Below are 22,031 nucleotides of genomic sequence, written 5' to 3'. Positions count from 1 at the left end.
ATAAATATAACCTTACAATTTTAGACATTTCTTATAATGCAGCAAAACTAAGTCCTTTGCTACTGCAATGGAAAGCATTTTGTGAAAGGACTTCATAGACAGATCAAACCCTTACTGCTTTAAATGTCAGATATTCAAAATCATGAACAAGAATATATGATTTAGTATGACTGGCTGCAAGGATGGATGTGAGGAAGATTTACTGGATTGCTTCAGGACTGCTTTTCCACACTGAATTCTATTGTTAAAACACCTTTAATTCACATATATATATAAATCCAAAGACCATTTTCATGCAGATATCTCCACAAACACATGGTCTTAGAGAAAAGGCTTTAAAAAATTATGGTTTGAAGTGGCTGTGGTTTAACATTATAGTGGATCTTTTGAATCTTAGGATGACGATTGAAGTGGCCAATTAATGGTGATGTTCCTTGATGTATACTGACGCATTGCCCTTTACTTTTTTATGAGTCCATCTCTTTTATCCAACAGCTTAGCTCTCAAACGGTTAGCCCTTTAATCATCACTTCAAAAAGCATTCAAGAAGCCTGCATCACATTCACCGAACACAAACAAGGTTCAACATAGAGGCTCCTCTGCTTTTTTCAGGTTAGGATGAATACACGAACAAAGCAGAAACACCAAACTCCTCATTATTTCTAGGACTGCTTGAAGGTGCTTGGTTTCTGTCACCAGAGTAAGGTGGAAAACAATGAGTGTGAAGATGAAGAGATGAGGTTCGAGGAGGAGCCTGTGTAGGGAATAGCTGTTGGCTGTGTGATGCGATCATTCACCCCTTGTTGCTGAGGTCAAACAGACTACCGAGAAACCAAAACAGTGGTGTTAGAGGGCAGTTACACCAAACAATTTAAACTTCCACAGACAGTGACGTTTTTTTGCTTGAAGAAAGAATCATGAAACACGGGACATGATGGAAACCTGTCTATTGTGGTATACACATGAGGTTTGCCTTGATGTTGAGAGTGGCGTGAGAGCTGTATCTCAGTTGTGGGAAAGATGTAAATCTTTGGACAAATCATCAGTGGTGTGCCTTTGAATCAGGAAGTGTTTCAGCCTTTCAACACCAAAAGAGGGGAGACGGATCATCCAAGAAAACATTGAATCCAGTCACATCAAGTTTATATAGCACATTTACAACAACTTGAGCTGATCAATGTGCTTTACAGGCACACAAACAGATAATTACCTAGACTAAAAAAGTCAGGGACTTAAATCATCAAAAGGGTAAGAAACAACCATTCTTATAAATAAAGTAAGTCATTGACTTGGACCCAAAGGATAAGGAAAGTGTCAGGGACCCATCAGATATAGTGGAATGTGATAGGAAAATATGTTTGATCACAACTACTGGAAATGAGCAGTGCTGTAAAGGGTACACATTCTAGTCAGTTGAAACCTTTGTAACCCAAAGGAGTTACATAATTTCAATTTCAACTATTATGGTACATTTCGAGGTAAAGATAACCTTGCTTATACTGTACTTTGTCTTGAAAGCACCCATCCTTTAAAAGTCATCACTGAATATTCTTATTTTAACAGTGGATCATGACTTCTTATGAGTAACAGGTGTCACTCATAGTGAAAAATGTCTTACGCTTGGTATCAATATTTCAGACTTGATAGCCTTTTTCATGTCATTTGTTTGGTGTCATAGACCGTAGTTTTTTGGTTTGGTTAGAAATCAAGTAAGCAATTCGCTGCTGAATGTCTCTCTAATGAGTTTAGGTTTATTAAAAAGAATGAATATTGGACCAACATTTACCAAGGGACAGCTGTTTTTCATCTACTGGGTGTGTTAAGTTTGCAAACAAGTTTATTACTTAATCTAAAGAAGACAAAATGTGGTTGTCATTAGATATGTAAGATATACTGTGGTAGCACACCATACTTTTGGCCAGGGGTTCATTTTATCAACATAGCAGTAGCAGACATTTCAGTAAATCTTTTCACCTACAAAATAGTGAAAAAGGAGCATAATAAAGATTCTTAAACTCCCACATGTTCATCAGTCAACAGTGCAGAGTTATCCAGTGGGAGCATACACTTTCTGAATGCAAAGAGTGATGCAATCTAAAGCAGATGAAATTCCATCACCATCATTTCCCAAAGGATATCCGCTACATGACTTACAAGATACACAGATTAACACACAGTTTGGTGCTGCTGAGAAAAAGGAATCTGAAGCAACATGACTTTAAATCCACTCGGATATTGTAAAAGAAAAAAAAGAAAAAAAAAAAGCCTGTAATCATCTGCATGAATGAGTATCACACTATTGTTGTTGAAGTTGCTAAATGTATCCCCATAACACTCTTTCAAACACATTCATAATATAACTATAGATCTAGGTTCACGCTTCAGTGTTGAGCATCTCCAACTGATTCCTCTGTGATGGGATTCACAGAAACAAATATTTTTCTTTTTTTTTGAGGTGATGAACTTCAGCAGTTCACACTGCAAAATACTGATACACTTTTGTCCCCAAGGGAACACTTGTATGGAGTAATGCAAGTCTTTCATCCCGCACCTCATCGTAAGCACTGGATCAGAGGCCCATTACTGCCAATATAGTGTTTGCAAAATGTCCAGACCTTCGCCTTCAATATCCTTCTTCAAAAAACAAATAATCACATAAAACAAATACAACTGAGCTCTAATGAGAAATCCAATAATCTATAGGATGTCTGCAACTCAGATGTACAGTGTGTCAACCAACAAATGGAAAATCATTATAGCTGATCCATATCAAACAGCTGAGCAAGATACTGACAAAGGGCAGTGTTTGCATTTAAGACAAAAGGCTCTTGATGGATGTGAGCAAACCTTTTGATCAAGTTCATGAATTGAAGTTCAAATGGGGAGTAAATTATGACTGAATAAAGGAATCTATTTAAGTCATCATTTTTCTTGAGTCTCATTTTGTAAAATAAATCATGAAAAATCGTATCGTGAACCCAGTATTGTGAATAGTATAGCAAGTTAAATGAATAGTTACATCCCTACCTGTGAGTGCATCTTATTACCTCTATGATATTTTTTAAACGAAACTGTATCCAGTGTTCTTTCGATTTCCTTCGCGTTTCTGTTCTTGAGTCGTGGTCTATGGCTGATGATGCAAGAATGTTTGAAAGCACACGATTGGTGTCGGCAAATCAAAACATTTCTGGTGCTGAACTGTGAAGCTTGCTGTATTGAATTACATTTATTGTGTGTTTTGGGAAGAATTTAAGTAGCATCGAAATGAGTAACATTTTGCAGGATTTTGGTAATAAAAAGCACTATTGCAGTGAATACTTGTACAGAGTGTAATGCTGGCAAAGTGTCTGCTTATTTTAGTACTGCTAGCATTGGTGGTATAAGAGAAGGCAGTAGCCAGCTAGTCCATGATGAAGCCCAGGAGAAAACTACGATCACAGGTATCCCAATCGATAACTGTTTTCTAATTGGTGCATGTAGAAGAAGAATGCATGTGGTTAAAAGACAAAGGTGTCCGACACGCAGGAATTGTTCTTGTGCATACTTTGAAATTCTGAATTTAGTGCTGGAAAAGTTCCTCAAGCTAACAATTACTGTAGTTTTAGTAACGACATTGATCAAAATAAGTCAATTGAACATTTAACATAAAACAAATGGTTAGTATATAAATTCATACTAAATGTGTAGATTTGGATTTGGAAGTATTGTGGTTTTTGGTTAGTACAAGCATTGTCCTCTACCATTTTGAAGGCTTGTTCTGTGTATGCAGGAAAACATTCTATTGACAGACAAAGTAGCAGAACGCAACATACCATAATGTCCTCCTTTAACCCATCGATAGTCATTTAACCAAGGTTTAGCTTAACTGTTCATAGACAGTTATCTGCTTACAATGTTGTGGGCTCTCAGACATCGTCACTCAAACACAATTCCATTCTTTTCAGACCGTCCACGATAGTAACGCAAAGAAAAGCAAGTCTTTGCCAGTCATTCTTTATCATGAGTCACTGGCTAAAACAGAAGCTCTGAATAGTAAAGCCTCACTCCCAGAAACTACACCATTGTGAGGTGTTAGCCTATAGGTTCAGAGATTTGGGGAACAAGAATAAAAATGCCACTTTAAATTCTCCTGTCATAAAAATCTGAAACCTAAAACAGCCACAACATTATCCTGTAAACCAAACACAATGTACAAGATTAGTAACACCTATGTTTCTTCTAAGAAATCTTTATTTTCAGTTCGCTCCACTTTATCATAATAAATCATCAGCATTTTTTGTTTGTACTTATTTAAGTCAACCCACATTGACATTGTAATGATGGCAGAAGGATGAGAAGACTGATGCATTCGATAGCCAGCATTCAGTGCAAAATCTGTGAAACACTGCTGCGCTCTTTCCTTAAGACAAAAAGATCAGACAGCGGGAGATAAAAAATACATTTGATGTGACATTTTAAATAAAGGATTATGGAGGAAACATATCATTGAAATGCACAAGAGAAGAAAAACCAAACATCATGAAAAAAACCGAGATGCGGCCTTTAAACCTCAGCCTTAACGCTGTATTTCAATGTCACACAGCTGTCTTAACAGTAAAATATAATGGCATGCACTGTCAGTGCTTTTAATGATGAACACACAGCCTTCAAACACACCCATACACATGGCCTTAATGTACAAATATAAGAGGGAACGAAATATGGACTAGAGAAAAAAAGAAAAGAAAAAAAAAGATAAAGGCACATCAGCAGGATAAACACACTGATAAATCATTGTGGAACCAGGAGGCTGTCGAATAAATGTATCCTATCCTGTTGTTCCCTGTATATCTCCCTCTACAGGTGGCAGTAAAAAGTGCGTGTGGGTGTGTGTGTAAAAGAGAGAGTGATGATGAAGATGACCCTGGTACTGAATAGTTACATTGATGAATACAGCGACAAAAGGCCCATGCAGAAACAGGCCATCCATGACACCAGGACAGAAAATGTCCCTCAAGAAACTCACATACACACATGGCATAGGGTAATTGGGGCCCCCTGGGGCCGATCTCTGGGCTTGGATGCCAAGGGCGCGCATTCCTCACCGAGAGGCAGATAAATCAAGTGTTAATAAGCCAGCAAGCATGGAAGCTCTATTTATGACCGCTCTCTCCACAAGGCCAGTGGCACCAGCTCAGCGGTGGTCACACATACGAACACACACTCACTCATACGCACTTAATCTTTACCAGACAGAAGACCCCCAAGATACACGTTCCCTTATAACTGTATGTCAAGAGAGAAAAAAACTTCTCCTTTAATGTGATATATTCAGCATTTTTCATCAGTCGCTCCTTTTTCTTATTAACCCATAATGGAGGAAGGATCGCAGTTAAATCTACCCAGTTGACAACGACTGAGAGTGGATTTCTGCTATCACAGGCGGAGTCAGAGATGTAGCCAGAGCTCAGCAGCGCAGCAGCACAGCGGACAACAGTATTGATTCATCCACAGAAAGTCACCTTCCCCCTCACCCCATCCAGGTAGGCGCCTCGGGCCCCTGGTCTTGCACTCAGCCAATTTGTATGGCTGTTGTTATTATTAGAGTTTCTACAGCACAATGCTTTGGTCTTGGGGCACGGACACACCGCTTTATGATGCTGCGCCTAATAAAAATCATTGTGATTTTCCCAAGCTAGTAATTAAGTGTGGGGACTAATTTGTCATAGTTAGTTAGAGCATGGCGCCGAGCCGGGAGAGGGCTGCCTGGGAGGGGTACGGTGGCTGAGAAGGCCAGGAGTTTAATACACACTGTTCATTTATAGCTGCATAATTGTGTCGGCGCTGGCTCGGGGCATGGCAGAAGGCCATCGCAGATTAAGGTGGGCCAGAGGTTCTCCTTTACAGAACCTAATTGGACAATTTCATGCACATGATGTTATTCATTTTCAGCATTTAGAGGTGTTTGACAGACACTGACAACATTCATCCATCCTGAAACCAAAAGTCTGTGTGGTTCCAGTGTTAAACCTTTGGATCATTTTGAAAAAAACCCTCCTTGTTCTTAAAACATTTGTGTGAAATACAAATTCATACAAGTTTTTTCTAATATGAACCAATGAATGGAAAATCGTTCAAGAGATGTGAAACGTTGGGTTAGGGAGAAGGTTCCTGCAATTTAAACCTTGTTCGGTAGATGAGGAATATATAACCGTGGCTTTCTCTCAACATGTGAGAGCTGGAAAACATGTTGAAGAAACAAAGAGCGAAACGGTTTAATTTGGCAAGAAAAGGAATAGCTTCCTTCCTTCCACCGACAATGCATTCATTCTTTTTGTGATGATGATGAGCTTTATATTAGTATACTCTGTGCACCAGCATCCTCTGGTTCAACCTTCTAATAATAGTTTTTTATCCAACTTTTAGAACTGCAACCTAACCTGCACATCATGAATTCTAAGCACTATAATCAATTTAGGCTTTCCATGAAGTGTAACTTGGCTGGTCTATCCGTGTAGTTTGAAGCTCTCACTTGGGCCAAAAGATAAAGATGATAGAGATACTGATGGTTACAACTAAGGTAATCAACATCACGTCAAATGACATCAGACCAATATTGAAATTTGGCTCCACCCCCTCTAATGCCCAGCTTGGATTGTAAACAAACCGGCTTTGCTATGATTGTCATAGTAACATATTGCAACAATAAGCCTGTAGATCAGCTGTAGGTGCACAACTGAGTGTGTTTTAGTGTAGATAAGAACACTTTCATCTATACTAACACTTTGTAGATGGTTTCATAATGCCTTTGCAGATGAACACATTCTACATCTCGCTTCAGGTGAGTAAAACAAATGAAAATGATCTGGACACTTGCCGTCAGTGAGCAGCACACTTCTCTCTATTTCCTCCCACGTTATTCCATATAATCATGCAGATCTGAGACTGTTAGTTTTACCCATCGGCTTTTCATCTACAAAAGACTGTCTGATTACAGTCTCTCAAGTTGCTGGAAGAATGTTCTGATGCATCACTGCAACTGAGAAGCCGATCCATCTCTGATTGCTTTCAGTGACATACACAATTACACATCTGCTTCCCTTGATTAAAGCAACTATCCTGTTTCTGGGCCATTTCCTCCTCCTCCTCCTCTTCCTCTTTCTCCTTTGCTTCATCTACCTGTCCACCCCCCTAATCAAGACTTATTTCTAAGAATTCAAAAGGGAATCAAACTGAAACTTTCAGAATCCACATGCTGCATCCTCATATTTTTACGTTAACTTATGTAACCAAACACAAAAAGGAAAGAATTGACCCAAACACCCAGCACATACTGTACGTACATATATGCATACTAAACACACACACACAGGCTTTAAAGTAAAGGCAAACACTTTGGTAAATCAAACATTTAAGCTACTTTAGGACATTTGAGTTTTTTGTGTCTGAAACTTTAAAAACGCACATTTCTAAATGCATCATTAAGGAAGAGCATGGGCCGAGTGGTTAAAGGTGATACATGCCTGTACAGCAGTAGTTAGCACTGTTGTTTATAACAGAGAACACCACTTTAGAAGGCCTTTGTTCCGTGGAATTTAACACATACTGTGACGACATGGGACGACATGTCGTCACAGCATGTGTAGGTAACAGTATGTTACTTTGAAAGGTCAACATGGTGACATGATGTCGTCATGAACTGCACAAAACTGAACTCTGTTCCTATGAACAGCGGCGGTAGAAGACATTTGCCACTCCCTAATCTGTACACTCTTTCAGGCTCTTCATGGTAAGTCAGGGAGTTGCAAGTGCTGTCCAGCTTTCAAATCACCAAGTGCAAAGGGGTTTAACGCAGACTTCACAACTCTGCATTTCTGCAGAAGATTAACTCACCCGGAGTTCATTACAAACTCTGGGATGTGATGGATGAGATCGTCCAGCCTCCCCACTAAATGTAAAATATATTTCTTTAAGTAAAAAAAACAAAAATGAAAACAACGCAGTGATGGGCATAATGAGAAAAAACAAAAATAGGTTTCTTTATATATACATTTAAACACTTGCAAGAATATTCCAATGTCTGTAGTGTGTTTTTCAGATGAATATTCACAATGGATTAACAATAATGTCTTTTCTGACTTAGATAATTTGCTTAAATACACAATCCTGTAATGTACGACGCACATGAATACTAAATGGTAAATTAACTTGTACATCACTTTTTCTAGTCTTCTAGCGCTTTTACACCACGTCAATTCACATTCTGATCACATTCTAAAGTGACTATCAGAAGTAACTAATCCCGTTCATAAACACTCATATGGGAGTAATTTGGGGTCTTGTGCCTTGCCCAAGGACACATTGTATGTGTAGCTGCAGGAGCTGAGGATCAAACCCGGTTGAGAGATGAACAACTCTACCAACTGAGCCACAACCACCCCTTGACAAGAGATCCTAGAGATCAGCTTTTTTAATTTCATTTCATTGTTGCATCTTTTATCCTGATGGGATATCATTATGTTGTTTTTCCTTCCTCATTTTTGAAACCTCTCAAGCCTTCGCAGACGTACACGCCCCTCACTGCATGCCTGCCAACATTAAAGTCTGAGGGTTCAGTGCTTGAGCTTCAGGTTGGAGATTGGGACAGGGTCACAGGGTTTATGTGGGTCTAAACGTAAGCAAGCTGTGTTATAACTCTATGCATGGCAACACACTCTGGAAGCATTCATCAACACCACAGCTGTTAAGAGTTCAAATGATGGTCTTGTTTCATTAATGAGTATATTTTAGTTGAAAAAGACAACTTTGCACTCTCTTTACCCTCAACCATATTTCTTATCAGCTAATTTACTCTTTCAATCTGCCACCCTGTTTTTTTTTGCTCTTTTGATCCTCTCCTCACTCAATCATCTTCTCATACTCGACTTCTCATTTTCCATCTTCTTTCACCCTCTCCTGCTCCCTTCCTTCATCAGTCTCTGTCCTGCTCTTCTCATGTTCTCCACATTCATCACACTTTTCTCTCCTGCTCATCCTTTCTTTCTCTTTTGTTCTCTCGATTGAACTCTCAGGCTCACTCCTTCATTTCACCTCTCTCCTGTTCACTTTATCCTCATCCAGCACTCACTTGTCACAGGTCGTCCAGCTGCCGGATCCAGTCCCCTACTTTTGGAGAGCATCAAGTGATCCCTTTAACAAGGCAGCATCAAAAGCCATCAAACCTTTTGTTAGATAATTGTTAGAAGATATAGTATTCAATAACAAAGAAAGGAATGGCTGAAATGTGTAAGCAAAAGTATCTGAGTCAACTTACAGCAAATACTGTGCATGTGAGACATTCATTCTACGGATAATCAGGTGTTTCCGATCTGCTCCATCTTGTACTTTGGTTGATTGAAATGTATGATTATATGCATTATCAAGATCCTGGTCACACTCCAATGCGAGTGCCGAAACCAAGAACTGCAAATGTTTTCCTCCAGTTTTTTATTTCTCCTAAATTACAGGGATTTACTCCAAGCACTCCCTGCTGTTAATCCTTCTACTTTATAATACTCCACTGACATAGAATGTCAGCGCACTATGTTTGTTATATAGATTGATGCTTGTGCATACATCAGACGAGACACTCTGTGAATCAAAAATATTGAAAAGGTTATTCTTGACAGGAAATGATCACAGGCCTTGCCTCTTTGTGCCACAGCTGCATGTGTGTATATGTGTGGTGTGTGCGTCTAAAGCTGCATGTCATAGGCACAACAAATCATATACCAACCTCACATAAAGCACTGAATAAAGGGTCATCTCCATTTTAATGACTAAGTGTAATTTTTCTGTGGCGAGCCCACATTATCACAGGAGACTCTTGAGACTCTCTACACACTTAGAAATTGTCATGGCAGTCTTATTTCTGCTGATGGCAACGCTATGCTAATGGTGTTTGGATTTTCTGTGCACCTTTCCAAACAAGGCTGTATGTGCAAAAGTATTTGTATGTATGAATATCACTGCAGTCGCTGAAGATGGTTTGCATGTTTATCTTTGAATTGAGTGAATATGCTGACCTTTTGCACATTTTGAAACTTTTAAAAAACTGCTGAAGTTTTTACGTCGTCAACAGTTTGACAATCGGTATCCGTCAAAAAACAACAAAAAAACAAGAGCACCAACCTTGATTGAGGGAGCCGATGCACCTTCCAGTGTTATGTTAAAGCTTGTGTTAGCTGGCAGTGTTTGCCAGACTGAAAATTCTGATCGAAGACATTAGAAAATAAATTACCTGTTGTTTGAAAAATGTATTTAAAACCTGATTTATAGGATTTGCTTTAAAGTGCATTTGTTTTCAGAAACTTGGTGCCACAACTGTACCACATGTGAAGGATTTTTTTTTACTAAGACCTTGTCTTTTCCAGCTACAGCTTACCTGCTAAAATGAAACATGAATACAAAATCATTAAATCTTTTTTTTTTTTTTTTTTACATTCCATTTCAAATTATTTGTAAAACAGCGGGAATTACATTTGATGGTTTGTGTATTTGCATTGTATTGTATTTGCAATAAACTCAGCTGAGATGCAACGTTTGGTCAACAAATAAAGAAGCATCGGTTGGAATGAAGGGTTGCTGTTTCTCAGTCTTATGAGATTATACTGTAAATAACCTGTATAATTACTGTATGTTAAGCCTAACTCAATAAATGACACAATATTACAGCAGACTTAAAAGAATGTTCTTCAAACTGACAAAAGTTTTTATAATTGTTCAGGATTTCTGTGTTTATGAGTCTTATTCCTCCACTCCTGACAGCAGCGTCAGGTCTCACATACAGTAGATGTTCATCTCTCACTTGGAACTGGATCTAAAAATAGCTCCTTGTCGAGGTGTTAACATAGAAACAGGATATGCTATGATGCATAGACACCTCAACATTAAAAAAGTTAAAAAACTAGAAATTTGATAAATTGTTTTCTCCTAATGTTAAGTTATTACTTTACATCACTACAGTTCACAGAGTCTTATTTAAATGCATTATACTTTTTTCTTTCTTTTCAGATTAGGTAAAATGAAAATAAAAACACTCTTGGTTTATCAAATATGATACAATATAATTTGATCAAGCTAAACATGTATTACACATTTAAAATCAATTATTATAAGTTACTAATGATATATCCATCTTAAAAGTCCCATATTAGGCCTTTTTTGGGTTGCATGCACAAGACACCCGGACAACACACTAAAGAGTATATACAACCAGAAAAAGCATAATATGGAACTTTTAAAGGGGCTATTTCTGTATGATGAAAGCATTTTAATTTCTCTGTTCATATTTATGTCTTTTACCGCCATCTGCCACAAAAAGCTACACTGCACTACACTGTAAAACATTCACCAACACTCTTAACTGCAAACTAAGATCAGCAGCACGGGCTGGATTTGCTTACTGTACAATTATATGGCCTTCATATCACCAGCTATGTCATCAATACCATCCATCACATTAATGAAACTGACCATTTACTGTCTGAGCTAACTCTACTTTGTCAAGGTGACAGTAGTAAAAAAAAAAAATAAAAAAAAAAATCATCTGGCTGCTTATCACTGGCTGATGGCCAACAATCTGCCTCTTCCCCTGAGCATTTTAAATAGCTGCAGCTGGGTTTATAAGTGATGAAATGGCTCTTGTGTAAAGCTTGGGGACCTGTCACCACTATGTGCTAAACTGAGCCTCCTAATGAAATAAAAAGGCTGTGTGTTACATTGAGTTACCTGTAAAGGCTAGAGATGTCCCCTGTGACATAAAATAATGCATTTAATGTGTTTTGGCTGTATAGGAAAATATATTTCTTCCAGACTCCCACAGCGACATGAGGATAGAGGGAAGGAAGAAAAAAAAGGAAACAAACATGTTTAGAAACAGGAGAGAGAGAAGAAAGGGAGGCGGAGGACAAACAACCGATGGAGAAAAAAAAGCGTACAGCGAATAGTCAAGGGAGAAAATGAGAGGGAGGAGATAGAAAAAAGAAAACACAGTGTTTGCAAACCACAAATTAAAAGCATAAGCGTTCCACACAACAAACCAGGTCCCTTAGGAAAATATGGACCTTTCAGCATAAAAACCTTATTTAGAGCAGGAAGGCAGGTAGAGACAACCGCACATTGGCCTCCTTCCATCTCTCTAGGCCTCTTTCTTAACACACAATGTCAGTTATGTAATACTTTGGACTTACAGTAAGGCACACTCACACTAGGTAATCTGTATGTTGCCCAAGAATACCTCACCCCTAAAGTCCAGTTTGTTTGGCTACTGTGAGTGCTCCTCTAGCACGGTACACTTCCTTGGCCCCGGCACGATTAGAAGAGGTGTGCTTCAGCATGGTACATGGTAGTTCAAGTACGTTCAAGTTCAAGTTTCAAGTACGAGTACAGAAAGTGGACAGCCTTCATTCAGTGTAATAGATGTGTCTGAATAATAATGACTTAAAATGAGCCACAAAGTCAGTAAAGAAGCTGCAATGTTCTACGTGTTCATCTCCGATGTGCGGACTCTTCATAATTACATAATGACAGAGTGTTGTATTAAAACGTTGTGTACAAGAGGTTACCACGCTCAGGCCCACTTAGTCCTGGAGCAGTGTGAGTGAAGATCAGTGGGAGAATGGGGAGGGGGGGGGACAATCGTGCCTAGCGTGAGCGTACCCTTAAATCAAAAGAGCACTCGTAGACAGCAGCCCTACAATACAAGAAGTTGGTTTATTCTATGCTAACAAATAGCTTGCGTCTACAGGAAAGAATGTATGCTTATTTGATAACTGGTGATGTATTTTTGAGAACTACTCCTGCACCAACATTTTACCATGACTAAAATATCAAGTTTTGCCAAACAAAAGAAGAACGTCTTGGTAGAGAACAGTGCACATTTCCTCTAAACCTGACTACATTTTAATCATTTAAGAAGTATTGTTGCCTTACAGTGAAGGAATTACTGACAGCAGAAAAATAGCAAGACATTTTGAAAGTATAATAAAAAACGTTAAACTACATTGTTTGGATCAAGTCGAATTTGCAGGGATGAAATTAAATGGTGCTCTGTGGAGTTTTTTTTGTGTGAACAAAGGCCCTATTTACAGGATATTCAATCAAACTCACAAACCTTAAACGTTTAAGGCATCCAAGAAGAACGTGGGAATGTGTATTGTATCAACTGAATACATGTGCACAGCCAAAGTAGGAACACACCTAAACGTTTACTTCCAAGAGCTATAAAATCCAAGATTATAAACATCTGAAACACAAGTTGTGAAATTCTATAATAAAAATTCCTGCTATTATGATTCTATCTTGAGAAAATATGTAATTGGATACGACAAATGGGCTTGCTGACTTAAACTAGTGTGGGAGATTGGAGTTTGAGCAAATTTTTACCCCTATAAAGCAATTTTCAAAAGCTGCACTTCACAATAAAACTGAAACAATATTTCAAATATTGCATACTTACCACCCTGATCAGTGCTAATGGTGATGACGGCAACTTGGGGAGGGAAGGAGCTCAAGTCTGACACACCGTTGAGGGACTCGATCTCAAAGGTGTAGTTGGCGTGTGCAGAGAAGTCCATGACAGTGACAGTGGCATTGGTCAGACCGAGTGGTCTTGGTAGGAAACGAAGGTCCTCCTTACAGAGCTGGCACTGACCGGGCTCAGGGCCACAGCGTCTGCACAGGACGTTGTAGGTGAGATCCCTGCGACCCCCTGTGTCACTTGGAGGTGACCACTCCAACAACAGACAGGTGTCATTCATGTTGAACATCAAGTTACGAGGAGGAGATGGAGGGCCTGCCAGTAAAAAGAAGATTTTACAGTTTTTATTAAGTAGAAATGATATTGATAATTACCCCTATATGGGCTTTCATGGTTTAGGATTCTTGGTGATGTTTGGTTGTTGTTATTGACTTTGAAGCCTACAATAAAGCTTTGTAAAATGACCTTATGTCTTGTTGACTCAGAGTTTTAAAATGCTGGTTATTTATGTCTTGGCTTAATGGCCATCAATCAGATCATTAAATGGATAGGAGTTGTGTTATGCATAATAGTCTTTAAATCTTAAAGACAGATTTTTTTGATCATTCACCAGACGTGGCGATTGTAATTTGGGAATGTAGCAACTTTCTTTTTTTTCAACATCATGGGAAAAAAAGGTTAATAAGAAAAATTTGCTGAGGAAATAGACAAATATTATCCTTATTGTTAAAGCTTAGTATGAAAGACAGGCTAGGTTTTTTATTTTAATTTATCAATCTTAAGTTTTGTTGTTGTTTGGTAGTACCACCCTGACGTACAGTAAGGTTCATCCAAACTTACAAAAAAACTCTTTGACATTTTCAATACCTGTGGCACAGTCAGTAAAGAGCATTTTATGAATGCAGTGCTTGTTCCAGTGTTTTTCCTTTGTATCTCTTCTCTTGGAGATCTAGCTCATCCACTAGCAGGATCTGCATTCTTTCTACTGTCCACAATTGCTATACTTCTTTAAGTTTTTGAAACTTAAGATGAGTTGAATAATGCTGTTCAAAAAAATATTTTCACACTTTAACGGAGAGTTAATACAGGAGAAATAAACAACACGAAAACAAGGACACGAACAAAAAACAAGATTAAATGATCGGACATTTAGCTACTTTTGGGGATGTAATGTATTAAATTGTTCCTTTGAGAGTATCAACGTATCTAAAATAAACCCCAGAAGAGAACTCGTGAGTAAAAAGCACAGGACCAATAACTGACCCCTGAGGTTCACCGCAAGTTTAGACTTCTCATCAGTTGTAAATGCTTTTCATGGATATTGACAGAGTCACGTTAATGGATACGTTTCCCCATAAATTAAAAAATGTATTTCACACAGGCACACTGCAGTGTATATTTTATTAGGAAAACACAACAAATGATAATGCTAAATGACATAACAGTTCTTACATCTCTTTCCTTTGCTATAAACAGTAAATCATTTCTCATATTCCACTTTGTTGAGTTGTTTTTGTGCTCCCTGAATCTGGGCATTTGTGTGTCAGGGGTAAGCATTGTGCTATAGCAGGCAGCCAGCTGTCAACAGGGTGGAGCTAAAAGACCTGAGGGATTTGAACACTCCCGTCCTGCCAGACTCACTGTCTGCCTAGACAATGGTATGTTTCCCCTTCCTTCACCATCCCTCCATCCCTCTTCTTCTCTACCTTTGCTAAAAATCTCAGCAGACAGGAAAGTCCCTCCTACTCCTCCTCCACTTCTGTCAGCGCATGTCCATTCTCTCTCTCTTTAAATCTCTCTGCCTCAATCGACCATTATCTCACCTCCTCCATTCTCTCCATTGAGGAGAGTCTACCCGCCTCCCCACCTGCAGAGCATCCCCACTGCCATCAATCAGCTCCTATTCTCCTCTAGGGGGAGATTGGTATCAGCACCCTCCTTCCTTTCTCTCTTCACTGTCTACTCCATCCAGCATTTACACTTTCTCTCCTCCTTTATCTCTCCTCCTGTGACATCCTCTCTTTATTGCTCTCTACCTTTGTCTTCCCCTCAGGCCCTCAGCATTTAATCTCCATTTCTTTTTGCTTTTTTTAACTCAGACATCAAGCAAACAGTTTATGCTGCAGCCTACAAGTTCCTGATTAAAATGCATTATGTGAGTAAACATAGAACTCACAGCTTGTTAGAATGGATGTGGCGGTCTACTCCTCTTCGTTAGCAGGGCTGTTACACCTCCACTAGCCTTTAGTGTTCGCTTATACTGTTTGTGAAGTGGCCTTGAAGTTTTAGAATGTGCTACTAGCCTGGAGGATTTAGTTTAACAATTAAAAGCAACTGAAGAGGGCTGTTGAACAAGGCACTAAAGACAATATTGAGTGATAGGCATTGTGTCTACTTATCTGATGGAGGCATCTGTGCTAATTTCTTTTAGTGTAATTATGCTGTTGCATTTGTGTTCATTATTTGTTTATGTATATTTGTTTATTTAGACTGCTGTTGCACTGGACAGCCTTCCAGCATATATAACTGCATGGGTTTCTTAAAGCAAAGTGTTGCATCATCTGTGCGAACATTAAATATGTAAACCACTGCGTAGAGTCAAAGTATTTTCTAAAGATTTCTCTTCAAACGGTCCATATTGCAGAGAACTATAAACTCAGTTTCCCTACAATGATTTGGCTTTGTGTCTTCAGAGAAGACGAATACACTCTCCCACTCTGTGGAGCTCTCGGATGTGGCCCCCGTCTATCTATGTGACAGCTAAATGGCTTTTTAATTAAAGGCGAATTAGTCGGGTTAAACTGTAATTTAATGCAAATATGAAGTCGTAATGACAGTCAGTGAATCATCAATGAAGAGCAGGCAGCTGAACAAAAGCCAAGTAATTGATCCAGAAACTCTCTAATGTACAGTTTCTCACCAGATAAGTCCTAAAGACGAGACTGGATTCATAGCCGCAGACAGAACAGAGGGCAGCTCTAAAGGAAAAGCTTTAACTTACCCAAGTACTGTATAGAATGATGCTATTTGAATTTGCACATTTAAGAGATGAGGTTAAGTATCCACCCCTGACTGTCATCGAACAAAAACGAATGACTTAAAGCCCTTCAGATTTACAGAATGTTGTTATGTGTTTAATGTGAAAAAGGAATTACTGTTGTCTGTGATACTCACGTGTACAGGCCATAGTTGGGGGATCTTTCTCCGCTCTGAAGAAGCCCTTCTCACAGCGACAGATAGAAGCTCCTTCCACATAGCTGAAACTGTGTGGAGGGCACTTTGAACACTTGATGTTTCCAGCATATGCCTTGTAGAAGCCTGGGTGGCATGCTAGATGGGTGTAAAAAATAACAGGATGTTAGTGAAAAGCAGAAAAAAGTGGGCAGGCATATTAAATATCAGAAAAGATTTTCTACTATTTTAGAAATTCATATACTGTACATTCAAATTAAAGTGGTATATACGATCTATCACAGTCCAAAGCCAGCCTATTAACGTGGAAAAGGATTATATATATATATATATATACATATATAAATATAACTATCTGTTCTGGTTTGGAGATCTTTTCCTTAAAGTATTAACAAGTGATAATCATTGACTGGAAAAAACAGGAAACAAACAAAAACAAATACACAAACTGTACATCAATGACTTTTTTTCACGACTTTTTCACAATTACACAAAAGCTTATAAATCAAAGAGTGCACAATCTAAATAATGTTCTGAAATGGAATCAGGTTGGTTTGACAATGAAAAAAGTTTTGACATCTGGCTTCCTTTCTGCCACCAGGGAACTGTCAGTCAACACTACAAAACAAAAGATGACGTTGAGGCTGGCGGTGAGTCATGGGAGTTCTTTCTGCTAGTTCTACATATTGTATGTTTAAGAGTATAACGCATAAACAGTGAGGGTGATGTTAGTCTGTATACAGAGACACAGTCCTGGGGCGAAAGTTTTACCACAACTGGGTCAAACATCCACTGTGCTACACCAATTTCTGAACAAAGCATCATTTAATTTAACAAGGGGTAACTGGATTTTTCTCAGACTAGTGCGGGTTGCACTCTACTCATACTCATAGATGATTTTGTGTTGAACTCTGACCTTTATTTAACCCCGTAAGGCCCAAAACTGTAATTTTACAACATCACTTCAGACTATCCCAAAAAAAGTCAGTAAATGTTTTAGGGCTGTTTATAGGTCCCGCCCTTTGGCCACAAACTCACTTAACATCTCTTTGATGTAATGGGCTGGATTTGTCAGATTCAAGTGAGTAAAATGCCTCAAATATATATATATATATATATATATATATAATATATATATATGATAATTAAAATGTCGAGAACATGTACATATTTGGTTATTGTGGATTACAGCCATCAAATCCCATTTTCAGCAGGGTGGTTGTCAGCATAGCATGTGCACCTTACATACTTCATGGGGACATCGCAATTATTACATGTTTGTATAAGGAAATAAAACACAAATTAAAATAGAATTTCATAGATAATTCACTATAACTAAGTTCCAAATGTGTCTTTTCAGTTAAAGGGATACTTCACCCATTTACATGAAGCTTTGTATCATTAGAAACATGGTAGCAGTGTTGAATGGTCGTGAGTCCAGCCCTCATTTTGCCCTGAGACGAGAAAAATATGTTTTTCTTTGCCTGGAAGTTTTCTTCATGTAATATGACGCTTTTTGCATCACATGAAGAAAACTTTCAAGCAAAGAAAAACACATTTTTCTCGTCTCAGGGCAAAATGAGGGTTGGATTCACGACCATTCAACACTGCTACCATGTTTCTAATGATACACAGCTTCATGTAAATGGGTGAAGTATCCCTTTAAGACCATGGGCCTCCTACCCCTTCGGGGGAAACACAACACACGATGCCAAATCGTGCCAAAACAATCCAACATGTTGAATATCCCTGATTTGAGATCGGAACACTCTGGACAGCCTTCCGAGCAGATGAGAGCAGACGTCTTAACACACCACACACGGCGGGATTATTTTATAAGATTATTTTACGATGATCGTGGACTCTTTAAGATTATCAGAAGGAGATAATCGGGGCCAAAATCGGCCTAATTATCCTGCCGTGTGAACCAGCCTTTAGATAAATAGCATTATACCAATTTGAGTATTTTTCTTTTAAACGCCAATTCCACTGCTGTTTGTATGTTGGGCTTCTCCACAAGAGATATGTTGACATGTCCAAGTAAAAAGGTGCAGGTAAACAACTAAATGACAGATGGCTACGTTCCATTTAGCTGCTTCAGTTTCAGTGTCCTGGCTTTGTGCATGATGGCTCATTCTTACACTGTCATGGCTTACTAAGAATGAGATGAGAATCTGGTGAATGGACACAGCCATTGCAACTGTTATTAAAAGAAATGCTTTCCTTCAAGACAATGTCCACTGTGAAAAAAAGATATTTTCAAAAAATATATAACCACTAAGTCTCTGTGAAGAAAGGACACAATAAAAATGTACCGTAAATTCCGTACTATTGAGCGCACCTGGATATAAGCCGCACCGGCTAAAAATAAGTAAATAAATGTATTTGTACATATATAAGCCGCACTTGATTATAAGCCGCAGGTGTCCACGCTATAACAAGAGCTATTTACACAGACGTAGGCTACCGGTAACATCCGCAAATACTGTAGCGTCCGTACGGACGTTAAAGGACGACGAGAGCGTTCAAATAATAACTTTTAATAACCCGATCACTGTCGGCCGTGACCACGCCGTTTACAGCAGAGAGCAACACAACTTGCCGTAACAATCCAACTCTCTCCCCCAGCGTTCTCTCATACAGCCACTCAACACGTTCTCGCTGGTGCATTCACTGACTCTCCACATAATCGGAATTATGAACACATTATCAACTACTGACTTTACAACATGAACCGTTACAATACGAAGCCTAGCCGACGGTGTCTGTAACACGGCTGATGAAAAAGATGACCGTAATATATTTCACAAGAAAAAGTCCATCCATTCACTGCCTCAGAATGACTTCATTACTCACTTCCTCAGTCTCTGTTGTCGCTGTCAGTGTCATCTTAACGTGCAGCAGCTCTGTTAGCTTCTTTGACAGCCAGGTCGATCGCCTTTAACTTGAAAGCTGCATCATATGTATTTCTCCGTGTGTTTTCCATCATGAGGGTGCGTGCATGAAGCGCAAAATGACTGATATTAAGATCCGACGTGACGAAGTCAAATGTTTTTGCGGCAGAAGCTCATTGTCCCCCATAAAAAATCCATGCATTAGCCGCACCGGAGTAGAAGCCGCAGTGCTCGAAGTGTGAGAAAAAAAGTAGCGGCTTATAGTCCGGAATTTACGGTATTCAAGCAAAAAGACAAGAGCTTGTCAAAATGTATTAAAAGGAAAAAAATATATTGAAAGCTTTTCCAGCTACTGTTGCATGTCATTGTTGTAATAAAAAGAAAACAACCCTTTCTAAAAGAACAAATAACTACAATTAATTCAAAATTAGATTTTTACCGCCTGGTTATGGACATAACCTCCCAAGGATAAATGAGCGACTCGCCCAGTGCACTCAACCTGATGATTTGTTCCTGATATTTATTTGTCTTGCCTCTGTCTCACGCTGCCTTGGTCTTGGTATTGACTCAGTCTAGATCCCTAAATGTCTTGGTCTCGTTATGGTCTCGGAGCACTCTGGGTTCGTATATGTCGTGATCTTGGTTAGTGTGGTCTTTACTACAACACTAAGGCAAATGCTTTATAAATTTCTCATTTTATTTAAGAAGAATATGTCCAAAACTCTGAGTCCTCACCCATTATTACTTCACAGAGAGAGAGATTTTAAACTCCTTTTTTTGGTGTATAAAATGTTGCCAAAATGAGTTAGTTTTCCTTCTCAACGTTCATCAACTACAGAACTAAGTCTGGAAACCTTTTGCAAGAGAGCGTGTAATAGAGAGGCTTTCTGTTGGTTATCCATCCATCTTGCAAACCCTTGTTTTTTTAATAGAGAGGGGTTGGAGTGAAATTATTACTGCCAAAGCATGAAAATATGTTGTGGTGCCTTTCTTGGTTAAAGGAGAGAAGTCAATTCCTTTTTCAAAAAGTGTTTCTAAAGTAAATTGAGTCAGTCAGTGTCGGATTGGGGATAAAATCTTTGATTTGAAAATATGACATGTACAGAACTCGTAACAGTAGATCCCCTTATAAAGAAAAAAACCCCTCTGAAAATGGACTATGAGCCTATGGTACTAGAGTTAACGAAAGTCAGAAAATTTGAGACATACTGTGCGAGGGCCTTTTAATAGCATTTTCCCAACCTCCAAAACACTTCTGTGTCAAAAGTCTCCTGCCTGGTGAGATCTCCATTGCTGCCAGTTGTCACCAAGCATATCGATTTAACAAGGTAACACAAGCTGAGCCATTTGAAGGGATTCACCTTGAAGCACCTAGCGTGTTTGTGTCTCCATTCGTGCCTGTGATAAATGGAGCTGCAGGGAGGACAAGAAAGCGCTTTAAACCACAACTGCTCTGATCAAATGGGGACAATTAGGACGGATGGAAAGAGGTTGACACACACACACACACACACACAAAGACACACACACAGAGCATGGCAGGAAAGAATAAAATTCATTGAACGTTTTTTGTTTGCTTTCTTTACATATTGTATCAATGACAAGTCTGAGAAAGTGGAGGTGACCCTTCAGATATCAGAATCAAGAATCAAAAAATAGATTGATTGGATTCTATAAAAGTCTGCAATGTTCTTATGCTATAGTTGTTAACCTTTTTACTCTTATTACTGTTCAACCAATGATTTATTTAAAGGGTTCAGATATAAAAATGCTGAATATTGGCTGTTTAAAGAAATGTTGCTAATTTTTTAAATATCCAAAATGTAATATCCTTAAGAATTTGTCTGACACACATACACGCTATACACCCACACACGAGCACACAGAGGCTATCTGTATCGGTATGATAAGTGTCACCCCCTACAGCGTACCAAGGCTGCCTCTGTCATTAACCTCTGATACCAGCATGTCCTTGAGTCAAAAACCGTCAGTCAACTCCCCCACCCCAGTAGACCCTGTTTCAGACTCTGTCAACCTAATGATGCCTCTGTCCGACCTTCGCTGAACTGAGGGGATGTTCCTTCCAACCTCGCAGTGTCCTGCTGCAATCTGTCTGGACAGACTCCGTTCCAAGGCCACAGTGGTGCTGTACAATGGCTGACCATGCATCACCCAAGGATGGACACACACGTAGTGCCAAGGAGGTTGGAGAACACACATGCTGGTGCGCAAACACACACACACACACACACACACAAACACACACACGCACGCTCGACAAACACACACACACACACACACACACACACACACACACACATACTGTACATCGGACATTGCAACAGCAGTGACAAACAGCACATTGAACTGAACTCGACAGCTTGTCAAACGTGACTGAAGCCTGAAGGTTTTGGCGAGAAAAAAGACAAGCATGGCCTTAAAGAAAA

At 39.0% G+C, this 22,031-nt stretch overlaps 1 protein-coding gene across 1 annotated transcript in view; it reads right to left on the bottom strand.

Annotated features, from left to right (window-relative positions):
- epha6 (eph receptor A6) overlaps window positions 1–22,031 on the bottom strand; it is a 152,397-nt gene that overhangs the window by 52,061 nt on the left and 78,305 nt on the right. The window contains exons 4-5 of the mRNA XM_079357760.1: window positions 16,673–16,828; window positions 13,478–13,813 (exon numbers count right to left, since the gene is read on the bottom strand). Of these exons, the coding sequence (XP_079213886.1) occupies window positions 13,478–13,813; window positions 16,673–16,828 (492 nt within the window). The remainder of the gene's footprint in view (window positions 1–13,477; window positions 13,814–16,672; window positions 16,829–22,031) is intronic.

This window comes from Symphodus melops, assembly GCF_947650265.1.
Source record: "Symphodus melops genome assembly, chromosome: 12".
Lineage (NCBI taxonomy): Eukaryota > Metazoa > Chordata > Actinopteri > Labriformes > Labridae > Symphodus > Symphodus melops.
This window is presented reverse-complemented; position numbering and strand designations above follow the sequence as displayed.